General features: G+C 50.6%; 1 protein-coding gene across 14 annotated transcripts in view; it reads right to left on the bottom strand.

Annotated features, from left to right (window-relative positions):
* Nucleotides 1-17606, bottom strand: part of Card14 (caspase recruitment domain family, member 14) — a 38287-nt gene that overhangs the window by 12217 nt on the left and 8464 nt on the right. For 10 of the 14 annotated variants that reach the window (XM_006532369.3, XM_006532379.4, XM_006532378.4 and 7 more), the window contains exons 3-13: nucleotides 16263-16371; nucleotides 15847-16158; nucleotides 11203-11340; nucleotides 10260-10585; nucleotides 8865-9032; nucleotides 7606-7725; nucleotides 6983-7108; nucleotides 6382-6531; nucleotides 4571-4687; nucleotides 1784-1926; nucleotides 1546-1634 (exon numbers count right to left, since the gene is read on the bottom strand). In XM_006532369.3, the coding sequence (XP_006532432.1) occupies nucleotides 1546-1634; nucleotides 1784-1926; nucleotides 4571-4687; nucleotides 6382-6531; nucleotides 6983-7108; nucleotides 7606-7725; nucleotides 8865-9032; nucleotides 10260-10585; nucleotides 11203-11340; nucleotides 15847-16057 (1588 nt within the window). In that variant the 5' untranslated portion in view covers nucleotides 16058-16158; nucleotides 16263-16371. Of the gene's footprint in view, nucleotides 1-1545; nucleotides 1635-1783; nucleotides 1927-4570; nucleotides 4688-6381; nucleotides 6532-6982; nucleotides 7109-7605; nucleotides 7726-8864; nucleotides 9033-10259; nucleotides 10586-10747; nucleotides 10844-11202; nucleotides 11341-15846; nucleotides 16181-16262; nucleotides 16372-17606 lie in introns of those variants that run through there. The other 4 variants (XM_006532371.4, XM_006532370.4, XM_006532372.4 and 1 more) reach the window with 4 other exon arrangements.

Genomic DNA, 17606 nt, shown 5'->3' with positions numbered 1-17606 from the left:
CACCCTTTTCTGACCTCTGTAGGTACCAGGCATGCACGTGGTACACAGACAGACACACAGGCAGACAAAACACCCGTACACATAGAATAAATCTAAAAAAGGGGAGTCTCAAATCTGCTCCTTGGCACTGACCAGCAACCCAGTGGCTGTGCTAGGCCTGTGAGTCCTCACATTAGATGCTCCCTGGGGCTCCAGCATGTTAAAAATTAATTAATTTGAAATGGTTTCACTATGTAGCCCTTGAATTCTCCATCCTTCTAAGGTCTGGGATTACAGGTGTGTGTGTCCACATCCAGAGCTGTCTGTCTGTCGCTGTCTCTGTGTCTCTGACTGTGTCTCTGTCTCTTTCTGTCTCTCTGTCTGTCTCTGCCTGTCTCTGTCTCTCTCTGTGTGCCTGCACACACATGCATGCGTACAGCGTGTGTGTGTGTGTGTGTGTGTGTGTGTGTAACCCAGACAACTGCATCAGTTATCTTCTCTATAACTTTCTGTCTTGTTCTGTAAGGGCAGCCTCTCTCACTGAAGCCAGAGCTCTTCATTTTAGCTAACCTAGCTGGTCAGAGAACCCCAGATAACTACCTATCTCAATTCCCCCACGCTGGGCTTGTAGATGCCTGCTGCTGTACCTGGCCTTTATGTGGATTCTAGTGATCAGGCCTTCATTTGTACACAGCAAGCACTTTTCAAATGAGGCATTTCCCAGCCTCAGATATAGCATTTAAATTTGTATACTGTGACCCAGGACCCAGGGCATCCTAGTCCTGTCTTAAGACCCGGTGGAAATCTAACAGGTGCCACCCACAGATGGTCTTAGCCCAGATCACAAGCAAAAAACCACTTGATTATCTTAAAAGACAAATTAAGTTGAGGAGACACTCCAGATGTGTTTGAGTGAGATTCAGTAACAGCCTGTGAACCTAAGGTAGAAGTCGGGCAGTCTGGATTTCTGGTCCCTTGAGCCACTGTGCTGAACGATACAGGGTACTCTCACCCCCTGGTGGCCGTTGAGGTGAGTTCTGGATAGGAGTCAAGGACCTTTCTGAGAGCCAGGTGTGCCCCCAGATGTGCCCCAGGTGTGCCCCAGGTGTGAGGTGGAAACATGAGGTGTGAGATTAGAAATGCCAATCACAAGGGGCCAGTTCAGTCACAGATGTAAGGAAATGAGGAGAGAATTGGGAGGCAGAGCCCAGGAGAAGGGATGCCCCTGTCAGATGCAGCCTATGTCAGATGTCACCCATGCCTGCTGCCCCCTGAGTGTCTGTTCACAGGACAGGTGATGGGGAGGAGAACACGCATGTCTGTGGCTACCTGAACATACATGTGATCCCTGTGTGACCATGAAACAGCCCTCTCAGCCTCTGTGTGAGAGAATTAAAAGGACAACAGCAAATAGCCCAGCTGGACTGTGGTAGCCTTGCCTAGAGGCCAAGACCAGAGGTCAAGTTCACATCTTTGTATGGAGAGAGGTCTGGGCTGTCTCACTCGCCTCCCTGTGGCCTAGGAAGAGAGCACGCTGTGCAGATCCTTGTGTGTGGCAGCGCTCACCTGCTCCGTCAATCATCTCAAACTCCAGGTCTGTGTCTGTGTCGTCCACTGTAGCCCCTTGAAGGCGCATCTCAAGGACTTCTGGGAAGCTGTCACAGAGCACAGGAAGCTAGCTCATACCCAGGCGGCACAGCCCACTCCAGCAGAGGCCCCGAGCTCCCAGCACCTTCCCAAGCTGCAGTGCCCAAAGCCCAGATCGTCCTTGCAAGCTGGGCCCCAAGCCTGTACCATGTTCTACCTTAGAGACTCGGGGTCTTCCAGGAAGTCCTCTGCCACCCGCTTGTACAGGGACTGCTGGCTGGGAGGCATGGGGCTGCTGGAGCGGAAGCTGTCCATCTGCTCCCGGCTGGATGTGGAATTCAGGTCCCACCACAGCCGGGACTGATGGAGGGTGGGCGGGGGTTGGGGACAGCACAGAAAAGAAGAGCAGAGGAGGGCATTAAGTCACACTTGTTGAGTGCCTACTGTATACTGCCTGGGTTGTGTGTTGTTTGGTGTACCACTTTGCATATAAAGCAATGAGACCCTGGGAAAGGGAGTTACTGACTGGTGAGGGCAGAGGGCTCAGGATGGAACCAGTTCTGGGCAGGCACTGAGCTACCCAGGTCCACTCACTGGGAATCCCTACCGCAGATCTATGGATCCGGATCTTTGTTGGTACCCTGAGGACAGGTGCCATCTGGGGGTGGGGTGGGGTGGGGGCGGGGCTGATCACAGGGAAAAGCACAGATCAGTGAGTAAGTATACAGGTATGGCAGACTTCCTGGAGGGAGTGACAGAGGAGCCCAGTGGTGGAGGAGGGTGTGACAGAGTGAGCAACAGATCTGGCACTGTGGGAGGGAGCCAGAGCCAAGATGATCACATCCTAGAGTGTGGGGGAGGACTATACAGGGGAGGTGATTCCATTCAGGTATTTGAGAGGGAGGCTGAGTCCCTAAGGTTCCTTCCCATGCTGGCCACAACCCCAAAGGAAACACGGCTCCTGTCTCTGGGCAGTGAGCCTGGGGAGGAACTAGAAGATGTGATTTCGATTGGCCTCTGGGGCTCTGGTTGGAATGTGGAGTCTCCCTCCTTGTCCCCAGTTTTCCAAGAGCCAGTGAACATGTGCATAGAGTCTGGCTTCTCTGGAGTTGCCTGGACCTTGAGGGGGTGGGGGGAGAACGGGACCGCTGGGGTCATCTAGGAAGGGAACATGAAACCAGCTCAGGAGGTGACAAGGGGACTCCGTGCTGACCTGACCTGCGTCTCACCCCCGTTCCAGCACCGCCACCATACCCTGAGCACCCACAACTTGGCAACTATGAAGAGACCACCTCTCCTCTTTGCCAAAGGACAAAGGCAGACACTGTGGGTCTCATATTCCAGGGACCTTTGAGGTGGGTGGAACAATATCTCCTGGAATCCAGGTGCCACCTTCCCTCACCACCAACTACAGAATGTGACCTCGTTTGAAAGTAGAGGCTTCACGGGTGAAATCAAGCTAAGATGTCACACTGTGTCAGAGTGGGCTGCAAATCCATTGGCGTCTTCCTGTAATGGTTTAGGGTTTTAAATGTCCCTCAGATTACGTGTTGAAGGCTTGTCTGTGGGTGTTGTGCTGTTGGGTAATTGAAACCTTAGGTGGAGGCCTATGGAAGGAAGTTAGTTAGGTCATTGGGGTGTCCCTGAAGGAGATATTAAGTCAGGTTCTGTCTGTCTGTCTGTCTGTCTGTCTGTCTGTCTGTGTCTCCCCATCTGTCTGTTTCTATTGGCTTACAGGTAATTCCCCTAGACTTTCCCAGGGACTTAGCAATGATTTAAGTCATCATCTACTGCCATTACCGTAGCTGCCAGGACTGCTCCAGTTATATTCTCATTCTCTCTCTTTCTCTGTCTCTCTCTGTCTCTGTCTCTCCTCCCTCCCCTCTCTTTCTCTCTCCTCCTTTCTCCCTTCTCCCTCCCTCTCCCTCTCTCCTCCCTCTCCCTCTCTCCCTTCCCCCTCCCCTCCCCCTCTCTCCCCCTCCCCATCTCTCTCTGTCTCTCCCTCCCCCTTTTCTGTCCTCCTCTGTCCCTGCTTCTCTGTCCTCCTGGCTCTGCTCCCGTCTGTCTGCCTCTTTACATCCTTACTCCCTTTCCTTCCCCCTCAGATAGCCCCCCTGCCTTATACCAGATCTGTTGCATGGCATGATTTCTCAGGGGGCGTCTTGGCATGGGCCTACCAGGTACCCATCCCCTGCATTATATTCAGTTTCTCTCTCTCTCTTTCTGTGTGTCTCTCTCTCTTTCTGTGTCTGTCTGTGTCTCTTTTTCTGTGTCTCTGTCTGCCCCATCTCTCTGTATCTCTGTCTGTCTCTATATCTATTTGTCTGTCCATCTCTCTGTCTTTCTCTCTGCTGTCCCAGCTGCTGTACTGGGAGGTTCTGCCTCACCACAGACCTGAAGTGATGGGTCTGAGTATCTGTGTGGGAAACCTCTGAACTGTGAACACAAGCAACCTTTCTCCATTTAAGTTGATAATCTCGGAGAAACTGCCTGCTATGCCCTCTAAGGCAGTGGTTCTCAACCTGTGGGTTGCAATGCCTTTGGTGAACCTCTGTCCACAAATTTACATTACAGTTCACAACAGTAGCAAACTTACAGTTATAAAGTAGCAATGAAAACAGAACTGTCTTAAAGGTCCCAGTGTTAGGAAGGTTGGGAAAGAACAACTGTTAGGAGATCTGGAGAACTCCACATTATGACAGAGGTGGAGATCGGAGCGATGCGACTGCAGGCCAAGGACTGTTGGGGAAGCAAAGCTGGAGAGATAGAAAAGGTCCTCCGCCAAAGTCACAGAGAGTGTGGCCCCTTTGGCACCTTGACTTTGGGTTTCCAGCTCCCAGGATTTCCTGTTTGAAATGCTCAATGGTATCAATTCTTCTCTATAGGAATAAGGCTCCCAGAGACATTTTAGCCCCGATGATGTGTTGGGCTGAATACAGCAGAGGGCAGGGGCCTAGGTCAGGGTCAGAGTCAGGGGTCAGGGGTCATGATCAAGGGCACACACCTCTGTGGAGCTGAGGAGGCTGCAGTCACTGTCATCTGGTGGGCACACAGCATGCATCCGCACAAGCCTCTGCTTCCCCCGGAGGCAGAGTTCCCTGGCTCCGGCTTCCTGCTTGGGCTTCCAAAGAGACCAAATGTCTCCTTAGCTCAGGAGCTTTCCCCTGAGTACCCCCCACCCCGCCCTGCTTGGACACGTTCTCGTCTTAACTTCTGAATGAAATGCTGGTGCCTCCCATACTCTCAGTAGTTACCCGCCAAGGAGAAGAGATCTGGCTTGAGAATAGTGCCTTTCAGTCTTTCTAGAGACTATACATTGTGTGCTAGGTTTAAAGGTAATAAACTGTGTAATGTATGCATATGTACACATATGTGCATGTGTTCACACGCTATAAAGAAATTTTGGGTGGGTGAAGAAGCGATTAGAGATGGAAAGAAGATGACATTGAACATATCCCAAACCCAAAATGAGCTAGGACAGCTGGGGAGACGGCTCAGGGGTTAGGAACAGGCCTGCTCTTGCAGAGACCCGCGTTCTTGTCCCAGGACCCACGTAGCAGCTCACAACCATCTGTAACTCCAGGTCCAGGGGCTCTGATGCCCTCTTCTGGAGTCCGTACATGTGGTCCATATGCTCAGGCACACACATAAAATAAAAATAAATTACGTATATGCCATTAGCATCTTGATGTCTGTCCTTCCAGCCCTTTTTACTGTGTATGGACACATATACACGTGTGCATAAAACATGTATATGTTCACACATATATGCATATGTAGACACGCATATTACCAAATAGCAGGTATAGATTATAATTACTTTATGTGTGTGCATGTGTGCACATATACACATGCCAAGCGTGCCTTTGGAAGTCAGAGGACAACTTGCAGGAATCGGTTCTCTCCCTGAACCCTGTGGATCATAGGGCTGAGCTAAGGTCGTCAGGCTTGGTAGCAAGTACTGTTACTTAAGCCATTGTGCTGGTGTATGCATGTATGTATGTATGCATGTATGTATGCATGTATTATGCATGCATGTGTGCATAGGTATACATCATAAGCTGGGCCTGGTGGCCCAGGTTTGTACATTCAGCCATTCAGGAGACTGAGGAGGCAGGGCTACAAGTTCAAGGCTAGACTGAGCCACTTAATGAGTCCATTCCAAAAATAAATGTTTTTTAAAAGGTTGGAGGAGGCCTGGGGATTTATAAGGTTTAGTAGCAGATTCCTTGCATAACATGACTTCGGCATGAGACCACGCATGCACATGCACACACTTGCACACGTGCTTGCATCCACACATGAGCAAAGGGGTGGGACAAGGAAGAGACTCTGACTGTACCTCTCTCCTGGACCATGGCTACTTAAGCAGCCTTGCCCGCCCAGGGAACCTGACCCATGCTGCCCAAGGGACCAAGGAGGCTTTGTGACACAGCTCTCAAGCACCCAGGTCCTTCACCACAGTGTCTGTGTCACTCAGCTCCTGGAATTTTGACTTTGGGGAAATTATCTACACAGTGGACATATCATATTGATGCTGCTTCTGTCACAACGCACCCAGATGTCCTGGTTCCAGAACCTTCCCCAAGCTTCCCTTTCTATAACACAGTAATGTCAACATGAAGAGAAGCAGAAGCAAGCTGGTCCTGCCCTGTGCTCCCAGCGTTTCAGTTGACAAGAGGCAGACAGCTCTGCAGAGGACCGTGTGGGTTCTGTCTTCATCTCTCCAGCTCAGTTACCATTTCCTGTGCATCCCTGTCCCATCACCCATGCGGCCCACTCTCCAGCCTCCCATTCTTGGGGTGGGGTACTCACTCCTCCTGGGGCCTCCGCCTGCAGCCTGCGCAGCTGAGTACGCAGCTCACAGACCTGCTCCGTCAGCTCGAACACTCTCCTGCGAAGGGCATCCTTCTCCACCAGGCGCTGAGAAATCTCCATCTGGGCCCTGTCCCTTGCTGTGTATGCCTGTAGCCAAGACAGGAGGAGTAATTGGGGGGGGGGTTAGGGGTAGAACATCAGAGCCAGTCACCTGAGCTGCAAAAGGTACCCCCATGCTGTGGGCACTTACCCTGAACCCATCCAGTGTACACTAACCAGGACTCACACTGAATATGCAAACCTACTATGCTTTAATAAAATCCACATCTGGGATGGATAGTCTATGTCTCATGTCAGGAACAATGGTAGGGAGGCTAACAGAGATCCTGTGCCAGTGCGCAGCAGGGGAGTGAGAAACCTCTCATAGACCAAGGAAAGAAACCTTGAAGTTTGAATCCTATCCCCTGAACCAGCAGCTCAGAGCCTCATCCACACACCAGCAGGGGGCAGTATAGAGGGTGGAGTCATGCTGCCCTGTGCCAGCAAGGACAGACACCTGAATCCTCCCCTTGGGGTCTGTTCCTAACGCTTAGGATACCTGGTCACGTTCCTTCTGCAGCTCAGCCACCTGGCCCTGAAGCATGGTCATCTTTTCTTTGTATAGTTCACAGTCCACCTGTGTCTTCCGGAACTGGAGTAGGGTCTGTTCCTTCTCCTCCCAGTACTGTAAAACAGAAACAGACCCACGATGCTCATTGGCTCTGAGAGCTTAGGTGGGAAGGGGCGAGTGGGGATGGGGAGAGGGAGGCAGGCGGCTTGCGGGGCAAGTGAAGAACCGGTTTAGAGAGGGTCTACAGAGCCAGAGAGCTAATCACACTGACTGTAATTAGCAACTGTGCACACATGTGTGCAGAATCACATGCTGTTTAATGGCTCAAAATACACAAGCAATTTCCCCATGGCTCATTCTCTCCTACTGTTCCCTTCTTTTCTCTCTGTCTTCCCTTGTCTAAATCCTGGGCTCTAGTGGTCCCTAAGCCTTTGACATACTCCTGGGGTTCTCATTGCTTGCCTGACTATGAGGTCTGGGCTATAGGTTAACATAGCCAAGTAAGTCAGACTATGTTGATGATTGAGTGAATCTGTCTATCTGTCTGTCTCACAAACGAGCCTGCCCAAGATGGATGGCCGTGACTCCAAGGAAGGGCACTGCAGTCTTACCTGCTTCTGCTGCCTCTCCGCGGCCACTGCTCTCTCCCGCAGTGAGTGGATGCGGTCCACCAGCTCTTGCTTGCTCTCCCTGGCCTCATCCAGACTCTGTTCCAGAATGTCCTTCTCCACCTGGGGAAGAAGGAATGTGAATGACACACAGTTCAGCCCAAGCTGCAGTGAGCTACACTCCATCCCCAAGGAAGATACATTGAAGGAATTCCTTAATCAAAGAGATTATGTGTACGTTTGTCTACCTAAGTGTGTGTGCCATGTGGGTGCAATGCCTGTAGAGGCCAGAAGGGGGCACCAGAACACCTAGAACTGGAGTTACACATGGCTGTAAACTGCTCTGTGGGTCCAGGGAAGTAAACCTTGGGTCAACTGCAAGAGCAGCAAGTGCTCTCAATCTCTGAGCCATCTCTCCAGCACACCCCCCCAATTAATTTTTTTAATTAAAAGGAATCAAGGGGAGCTGGGTGGTGGTGGCAGAGGCAGGTGAATCTCTGAGTTCAAGGTCAGCCTGGTCTACCAAGCTAGTTCTAGGACAGCCAGGGCTACACAGAGAAACCCTATCTTGAACCACCACCACCCTCTCCCCTACCCCCCCCCCAAAAAAAAAGAAAAGAAAGAAAAAGGAATTAGAGGAGGAAGTAAAGTATTCTCAGAATTCCAGGGCTTCAATGTCTCCAGCGACTAGGCTCTAGGAAGCCTACTTTCCCCGAGTCATGGTGAACAGGATGCAGAAAGTCTTATGGGCAGAACATATTCATATTTTCACATCCCTATAGTTTCTTCAGCCTTTTATTTTATTTTATTTTATTTTAGCCAAGGTATCACCTGCCTCAGGCTTCCATGTTAGGGCTGCAGACACGGACCACCCCACCCAGCAGAACCCATTGTTACAATTGTTCAATACATTGTTTCTATTGCCGCTCCACATGGTCTCAGCAAATTAGCCCATAGAGCAAGCTAATATAGGGAGATTTTTAATGCTGTCACCATCTGGGTGAGTGGGAAGAGGGAGGCAGGAAGGACTGAGAGGGGATTGCATAACCTGACCTGGTGGTGCAGGTCATGCCAGGATACTGAGGCAGGGAGATCATGAGTTCAAGGCCTGCCTAAGATAAGACAAGGGGTTGACATGGGCTTTACTTTAGCAAAGCCACCTGTGAGAGAGTTTCCCAGCCCATAGGAATCCGCTGACACCAAAGACAAGGCCTTTCCAGATCAGCAGGAGACATCTGGCCTCTTGAGGGACCAAGACCTACCAGGCTGAAGGTCATGGAGCGGAGTTTCTCATTCTCCTCCTTAAGCCGATTTAGTTCTTCTCCCTGAGGCTCCAGGTTGCTGGCCATCTTCAGGGACCTCTCTCGAGATTCTCTTTCACATGACGATACAAGGCTTGCTCGCTGGAGTTCCTGCTTCACCAGGTAGAGCTGTGTGGGAGGAAGCGGGAAGGGGATCATGGGAAAGATTCTCCATTAAGCATTGACCAGATGCAGCTTGCCCATTCTTGCTGCTGCTGCTGCTGGCACCTGGAGAGCCTCAGCCCCGCGCTTCAAAGGCATGGGTTCACCTCCTGAGCAATCCGAGACCCCCCGTGAGAAGAAGGGGCATTTAATAGTGTTTATTTTATTTTAAATGACATATATGAGTGTATATTCATCTGTGTGTGGACGTGTGCATGTGACTGAGATAGCCTGCAGAGGCCAGAGGCATTAGATTCCCCAAGAGCTGGAGTTATAAGTTGCCCAATACAGGTTTGGAGACCTGAACTTGGTCTTCTGGAAAAACAGTGTGCAGTCTTAGCCACTATGACAGTTTGAATCTAAGTGTCCTCATTGGCTCTGGTGTTGGAACTCTTGGTGCCAGTTGGTGGTGGTGTTTGGGGAGGCTCAGAGGAGCTGGGCTTCCTGGTAGAGGTGTGTCAATAGGGGCAGGCTTTGGGGGTACAGAGCCTTGCTTGCTCCACTCTTGGTCTCTCTTTGCTTTGTGTTTGTAGTGGAGGCTATGATCTGTCAGCTTCCTGCCCTGGCCTCTGCCCCTCTGCTGCCCTCTCTCCCTGCTGTGATACACTGTTACCCTTCTGGAGCCACAGCCCAGGCAAACCCCTCCTTCTCTGTTTCTCTTGGCCATGATGGATCATCACTGCAACAGAAAAGCAACTGTTGCAGCCACTGAGCCAGCTCTTCAGAGAAAGAGCCTTAGCTTTACTACAGATGAGGCACAGGGCTTAAACTAGTGCCTTGGGTCCCTGGGAGCAGACCAAGGGGGTCCGGGACCAGCTCCCATCTCTACAGTCAGATTGATGGCCACCAGGGACCTTGGTTTCACTGCCCTCATCCCTCTGATGGAGACAATGTGGACTCATAAAGATAAATAGCACCACTATCAAACCAGCCAAGTCAAGTCAGGGTGGGCTAGGGATGCTGAGAGCCACGGGACCAGGAGTCTGTGTATCCAGGGTCCTGAACCCCCAAACTCTCCAGCCAGATCATGCTGGCCTCTTTTCTTCTTTTGGTCAGAGGCCTGAGAAAAACTGGATCGCCGAGACCTCCCCCTATGTTTGTCTGGCATTCCTGGAAGGAAGCACCCATAAGGCAAACCCAGGAGTCTTCAGGTTGTGGAAGAGGCTGGCTGCCCAGCTCCCTCAGGGCCCGTACCTCTTCCTGAAGGCTGTGGCAGCGTGTGGCAGCCAGCTCCTTCTCTCTGAGTGCGTTGCTGTAGTGCAGTGACAGGTTCAGCATCTCGTCCTTCAGTTTCAGGACCTCGTGGAAGTGGGTGCTGACCTCACGTTTCATGCGGCTGTGGTCGACCTCCAGCTGGCGCAGACCTTCTGCGTGAGCCTCAGCCAAGCCCAGGCGCTCCTTCAGCTGCTGGCATCTCCGGAGCAGAACCTCCTTCTGTGCCTTCTCCTGGGCCAGCTCCTCCTGCAGGCTGCTGATGGCCCCAGCCAGACACTCGGTCAGCTTGGATGTCTCCATGAGACCTGCACAGATGGGTGATGGTTCTTTCTGTCACCTTGAGAGACCCTGTCACTCTCCTCCAGCCCCAAACCCTTATGAGCTAGCTGACTGTATTCAAGGTTAGCAATTTCCGTGGAACTCCAAGGAAAACACAGCAGAGACATAAGTCTCCTGACAGAACTCACATGAATATGTCTTTCGCACCGACCCAGAACGGATGGCTTATTAGCAGCTGCTTTGAGTTCCCCGAGAGTTCTGCTCTTTTAACACCCAAATCTTTCAACAGCTCCCTGGGAAGAGCCAGAGTCTGTCAGCTCCTGAACACAACTGTACTTCCCACCATACAGGCTAAGCCTTTACTGCATGACTGTGCTTTCCTGCACAACTCTTAGCTTCTCTGCCCCTGACCCTGGGAAGAGGGACACTAGATTCCCCCTTAAGCAGCCCTTCACTTTTGGAGTGCATGGTGGCCCCCCATAGCACACGCTCTTGAAGATTGTCTTTGAAGCACCCAAGTCTAGGGTCTTCTCCTTCCCTCCCCTTTCCCAGTGCAGTGAGTTGGGATGGTGCCCGGCCCAGGGCCAGAGACCATGGCTGGGAGGGAAGTCCTGCAGCAGCAGGGCTTTGATCTGGCTCTCACCGCTGAAAGTGCTGAAGTCAATGTCAGACTGCAGCCCAGTGACCAGGGTGTAGACATCAGGGTTGTGGAACTTCAGGCTTTCCAGAAAGGCAATGGCTCCATTCTTCCCTCGGGCCTTTAGCAGATCCAGCAAGTGCCCTAGAGAAAGAAAGGGGGGGGGGGAGAGAGAGAGAGAGAGAGAGAGAGAGAGAGAGAGAGAGAGAGAGAACGCCTGAGTCACCAGAGTGTGTGGACAGCTGGGGTTGGAGTTCTCTGGGATCCCTGGCAGGGAGGCGCAGGCTCTGTACCCTACCTTTATTCACACATCATCAATTTGAGGCAAGATCCATAATTATCTGGATCCCTACTAGGGTCAAGAAAATGTTCTTCTATGAGCTGGGTATAAAGGGACATGTGCAGATGCATAGTCTTACAATCCTGAGTACTCTCTGTCTGTCTGTCTGTTTCCCCCTGTACTGGCTAGTTTTGTGTCAACTTGACACAGCTGGAGTTATCACAGAGAAAGGAGCTTCAGTTGAGGAAATGCCTCCATGAGATCCAACTGTAAGGCATTTTCTCAAATAGTGATCAAGGGGGAAAGGCCCCTTGTGGGTGGGACCATCTCTGGGCTGGTAGTCTTGGGTTTTATAAGAGAGCAGGCTGAGCAAGCCAGGTGAAGGAAGCCAGTAAAGAACATCCCTCCGTGGCCTCTGCATCAGCTCCTGCTTTCTGACCTGCTTGAGTTCCAGTCCTGCATCCTTTGGTGATCAACAGCAGTATGGAAATGTAAGCCGAATAAACCCTTTCCTCCCCAACTTGCTTCTTGGTCATGATGTTTGTGCAGGAATAGAAACCCTGACTAAGACAAACTGGTACCAGCAGAGTGGGGTATTCCTGTGACAATTTGACCATGTTTTGGGGAGGACTGTGGAAGGACTTTGGAACTTTGGGCTTGAAGATCCATCCGTTGTTAAGAGCTCTGTCGGATGTCGTGTAGGAGCTTGGAAGATAATGTTGAGAACACTGCAGAAGATGGAGCTCTGGTTTGTGAAATTTCAGAGGGAAAATTAAAGACTCTTTTCAGGGCCATTGCTGTTTTGATTGTGAAGATTCTGTAGTTCTGGTTAGCTGGGGCTGAAGAATCAGCTGTGATTAACAAGATACCAGAACTACCAAAGCAAAAACTGCATTACTGGGACTACTGATGCTGGTTAGCTGGAGCTAAGAAATTAGCGGTGATTAAGAAGAGACCAGCATCATTGAGGTGACATCTTCTGGGAAGTGTTTTCTGAAAGCACAAAGAGGCTGTGTTCCAGAGATGGCCAAGGTTGTACTCTTGCTGCAGCAGGACTTGGTAATATGTAAGGGTCACCCAGGTGGTACTGGTTTTGAAGGCATGAAGGGGTCACACAAAGCAGCTGAGGCTTGGCACTGTGAGAGGCTATGGAAGGCCATTGGTGAAGGTGCAGCCTCAGTTGAAATTGAAGGCCCAGGACTGAAGGGGTCATGCAGTGTTTTGGAGATGCCAGTACCATGAGATGACCACCAAGAGCAGCAGCAGCAGTGGAGTACAGGCATCTGGAGCCTAGAGGATGACGCGTGTGCTACAAAGGGCCTGGCTGGAGAAGTGACCCAAGCCCTTGGAGGAGCCCAGAAGATCGTGAGTTGGATCCCAGACATTGGACGGTTGGAGATTGACTTTTGCTTTTGATTGTGACTGTGCCCTGATATTTTCCCTCTTGAAGGAAGAAACTGTTTTAGTGGAGCCCACAGTTAAAGAGACTTTTAATTGTAAAAAGACTTTGAATTTTAAGAGATTGAAATTTTAAGAATATGTAAAGACTGTGGGACTTTTAAAGTTATTTAGATCTTGGGGATGAATAAGATTGTAAGGGTTGAGGCTTACTAGTGATGTTTTTGTGTGTCAAGTTGACAAGGGGTCAATTGTACTGGCTAGTTTTGTGTCAACTTGACACAGCTGGAGTTATCACAGAGAAAGGAGCTTCAGTTGAGGAAATGCCTCCATGAGATCCAACTGTAAGGCATTTTCTCAAATAGTGATCAAGGGGGAAAGGCCCCTTGTGGGTGGGACCATCTCTGGGCTGGTAGTCTTGGGTTTTATAAGAGAGCAGGCTGAGCAAGCCAGGTGAAGGAAGCCAGTAAAGAACATCCCTCCGTGGCCTCTGCATCAGCTCCTGCTTTCTGACCTGCTTGAGTTCCAGTCCTGCATCCTTTGGTGATCAACAGCAGTATGGAAATGTAAGCCGAATAAACCCTTTCCTCCCCAACTTGCTTCTTGGTCATGATGTTTGTGCAGGAATAGAAACCCTGACTAAGACACCCCCCTCTCCATCCTCTGTCTCTCTCCCTCTCTCTCTGTCTCTCTCTCTCTGTCTTCCTCTGTCTCTATCTCTCTGCCTCTGTCTGTCTCTGTCTCTCTCATGTGTGTGTCTGTATGTATGTTAATGTGTGTATGTGTATATGTATGTGTGTGTTTGTATGTATGTTTGTGTGTATGTATGTTTGTATGTGTATGTATGTTTGTATGTGTGTATGTGTGTGTATGTGCATGTGTATGTGGGCACATGCACTGTGCACATGTGTGTGTGTGTGTGTGTGTGTGTGTGTGTGTAGAGAACACCAATCTTTTACAAATCAATCTTTTCACTGCATATACACTGTGACATCTATACTTGCCATCTGTCACCCAGCCTCTATGGCCTGCATTTGCAGTGAGCATTTTGTCAACAGCACTTCAGCCACTAACCTTCAGTGACTTCACAGTCACTTCCGAGTGAGAAGATACTGCCTGCCAGAGCAGAAGAACAAACTGCAAAGACATCCCTAAGATATGCTCCCCCCAAGCCTACCAGTGCTGGTTAGTTTTTGTTAACCCAATACATTAGAGTCATGGGGAAGAGGGAATGCCACTTAAGGAACTGTCCCCATCATGCTGGCCTGTGTGCAAGCCTGTGGGACATCACCTTGATTAATGACGGATGTGGAAGGGCCCAGACCACTGTGAAGGAAGCCACCTCTGGCAGGTGCTCCTGAGGTGTATAAGAAAGAAAACGGAGCAAGACACGGGTAGCAAGCCAGCGGGGTGCATCATCCACAGCCTCTGCCTTGGCCTCCCTCAGTGATGGACCGTGGTTCAGATGTGTAAGACAAATAAACCCCTTTCTCCCCGAGTTGCTCTTGGTCATGGTGTTTATCACAGCAAAAGACATCAAACTAAGACAGCACCTGTGTGAGTTTTTCCTTTTGGACAAACGATCTTTGTAGATGTAATTAGGTGAAAGATCTCAAGGTCAGACTGTCCTGGGGCTGGGGGTGAGGCTCAGTTGGTAGCATGCTTGCTCACCATGCCTAGAGCCCTGGGTTCAATCCCCAGGACTACATAGACAAAGAGGGCTAGCGCACACCTGTCGCCCTGTTACCTGGGAAGCAGAGACAGGCAAACTGATACTCACATTCATCCTCAGTAAGTATACGTAAGACAACATTTCAATCAAAAAATTAAATTTTAAAAATTAAAAGAAAAAGAAGGTAAAGGGGGCCATATTCTAACTCCAAGTGTGCTTACAAGAAGAGGAAAACACAGGAAACATTCGTGTGAGCATGGAGGCAGAGTTGGAGTGACAGGTCCACATGCCCGACATTTCCAGGAGCCACTACAGCTGAAAGGCAAGAAGAATCTGCACAGAGTCTGCAGTGGGATCACAGCCCCGTCCGTTCATACCACATACAAGACTTGGAGCTGCAGAACTGAGGGCACTAATCCCTGTGGGGTTTCTTTCCCTTGGAGCTTGGAAGTCAGGGCCTCGTGCCTGTTGAAAGTGCTCTACCACTGAGCTGCACCCCGGGCCTCCCACACTTGCTTTAAACAGCATTGATACAGCTATTTGCTGGGACTTTGTTAGGGGACTAACTCAGTATCCTGGAGGTGGGAAACAGTTCCCTTGATGCTTTTGTTGCTGAGGTCGTTTTGAGACAGGGCCTTAAACACCCCAGGCTGCCTAGAACTTCTTGATACAGAGCTGAAGACATCCTTAAACTTCTAATCTTCCTGCTTCCACCTCCCAAGTTCTGTGTTACAGTGTACCCGACAATGCTTGGGTTACATGTGTACCCCATAATGCCTGGGTTACAGGTGTACCCCACAATGCCTGGGTTACAGGTGTACCCCACAATGCCTGGGTCAAGGGGTACACCTCACAATGCCTGGGTTACAGGTGTACCCCACAATGCCTGGGTTAAGGGGTGTACCTCACAATGCCTGGGTTACAGATGTACCCCACAATACCTGGGTTAAGGGGTGTACCTCACAATGCCTGGGTTGTGGGTGCATACCTCCTGGTTTGCGTGGCACTGAGGATCTAGCTAACCGCTTTGTATATGCTGGCAAGGTTTCTACCAATTGAGCTACATTTCCTACCCCGCTCTGATAGAATCTCACACTGCAGTCTAGATTGACCTTGAACTTGTAGCCATCCTCCTGTCTCAGTCACTTGGATTGCTGAGATAACAGGCATAGCCACCCTTGATGTTGAAGCTTCTCCCCACCCCCCACTGCTGTAGCACAAGCCTTGTTGAGTTGCTGGACAAGAAGAGCCCAGCTGCAACCCCAGTGACTCAAGGAGGGGCAAACGCCTATGGACTCACCAACTCTCATGGCACTGTTGGTGAAACGGGAGCTATGCAGGATCTCCTCCTCGTCCAGCTGGCCCAGCACCTTGGCCTGGCGCAGGTAGGGGGTGAGCCGGCTAGGGCAGATGCTCTGCACAATCCTGCATCGGTGACTCTCCAGCATATCCCAGAGCATCTCCTCGTCCAGAGCAGTCAGTGTGGAATCCATGCGGCACAGTTCTGCCATACCTGAACTCTGAGACGCTGGGATAGGGGTTCGATGAAAGACTGCGCTTGGACTTCCAAGGCCAGGGAGTTTTCTGCTCCAGCCCTCTTGGCTCCACACTGCTGGTAGAGAAACAGCATCCAACTGGGAGAGTCAGAGGAACACCCTGTAACAACACTAGGCTCCCTTCCCACTCCCTGTTCCCATCCCCATCCCCACCCCTCACCTCTGGCAGGCAGGCAGCTTCAGCTGGTGTCAGTAAACCACATTAGTCATTTGTTGCTCATGGCCCAGGACTTCATTAACCCAAGATGACAATAAAAACCGGTCAGGATCTGGAAGCACAAGCTCAGTGCTATAGTATTTACCCAGCTCTGCTGAGGTGCTGGGTGTAGGTTCCATCCTCAGCAACACACACAGACACACACACACACAGACACACAGACACACACACACACACATAGACACACAGACACACACACACACATAGACACACAGACACACACACACACATAGACACACAGACACACAGACACACACACAGACACACACACACATACACACACACAGACACACAGACACACACACAGACACACACACACATACACACACACAGACACACACACAGACACACACACAGACACACAGACACATACACACATAGACACACACACACAGACACACACACACAGACACACACACAGACACACACACACACACAGACACACACACACACACAGACACACACACAGACACATACACACATAGACACACACACACAGACACACACACACAGACACACACACAGACACACACACACACACAGACACACACACACACACACAGACACACACACAGACACACACACACACAGACACACACACACACAGATACATACACACACACACAGACACACACACACACAGACACACACACAGACACACAGACACACACACACACAGACACACACACACACAGACACACACACAGACACAGACACACATACACACATAGACACACACACACACACACACAGACACACACACAGACATACACACACAGAGACACAGCACACACACACACACACACAGACACACACACACACACAGACACACACACACACAGACACACACACACATAGACACACACACACAGACACACACACACACACAGACACAGACACAGACACAGACACACACACAGAGACACACACACAGAGAGACACAGACACACACATACACACACACACACACAGTGGGGAGAAAAGAAAGTAAGGTTAAGAAACTGTCCTGGAGTAAACTTTGGAGTTGGATGCTGTGTCCCGCAGCTGGTGGTGCTGCTGTGCTAAGGGCAGAAAGGGCCATGTGGAGACTGGGCTGGCCAGAGCACCTACCCAGGACTGATTTTGCCAGTCAGGAGTCAGAGGGAGGCACAAGGTGGCTGCATAAAAGGCATGTGCAGCCTGGGCCTTGTTAAACAAACAAAACCTACCAGCTTTCAGACCAATGAGGGGGCTGGGAAGGGCTCCCCACAGGGCTCCCCAATCTTTAGTCATTTTATAATGGTTGAT

This window comes from Mus musculus, chromosome 11 (genome assembly GCF_000001635.26).
Source record: "Mus musculus strain C57BL/6J chromosome 11, GRCm38.p6 C57BL/6J".
In the NCBI taxonomy this organism is placed as follows: Eukaryota; Metazoa; Chordata; class Mammalia; order Rodentia; family Muridae; genus Mus; species Mus musculus.
The sequence above is the reverse complement of the archived record's forward strand: the minus strand, read 5'-3'. Positions and strand labels throughout refer to the sequence as shown.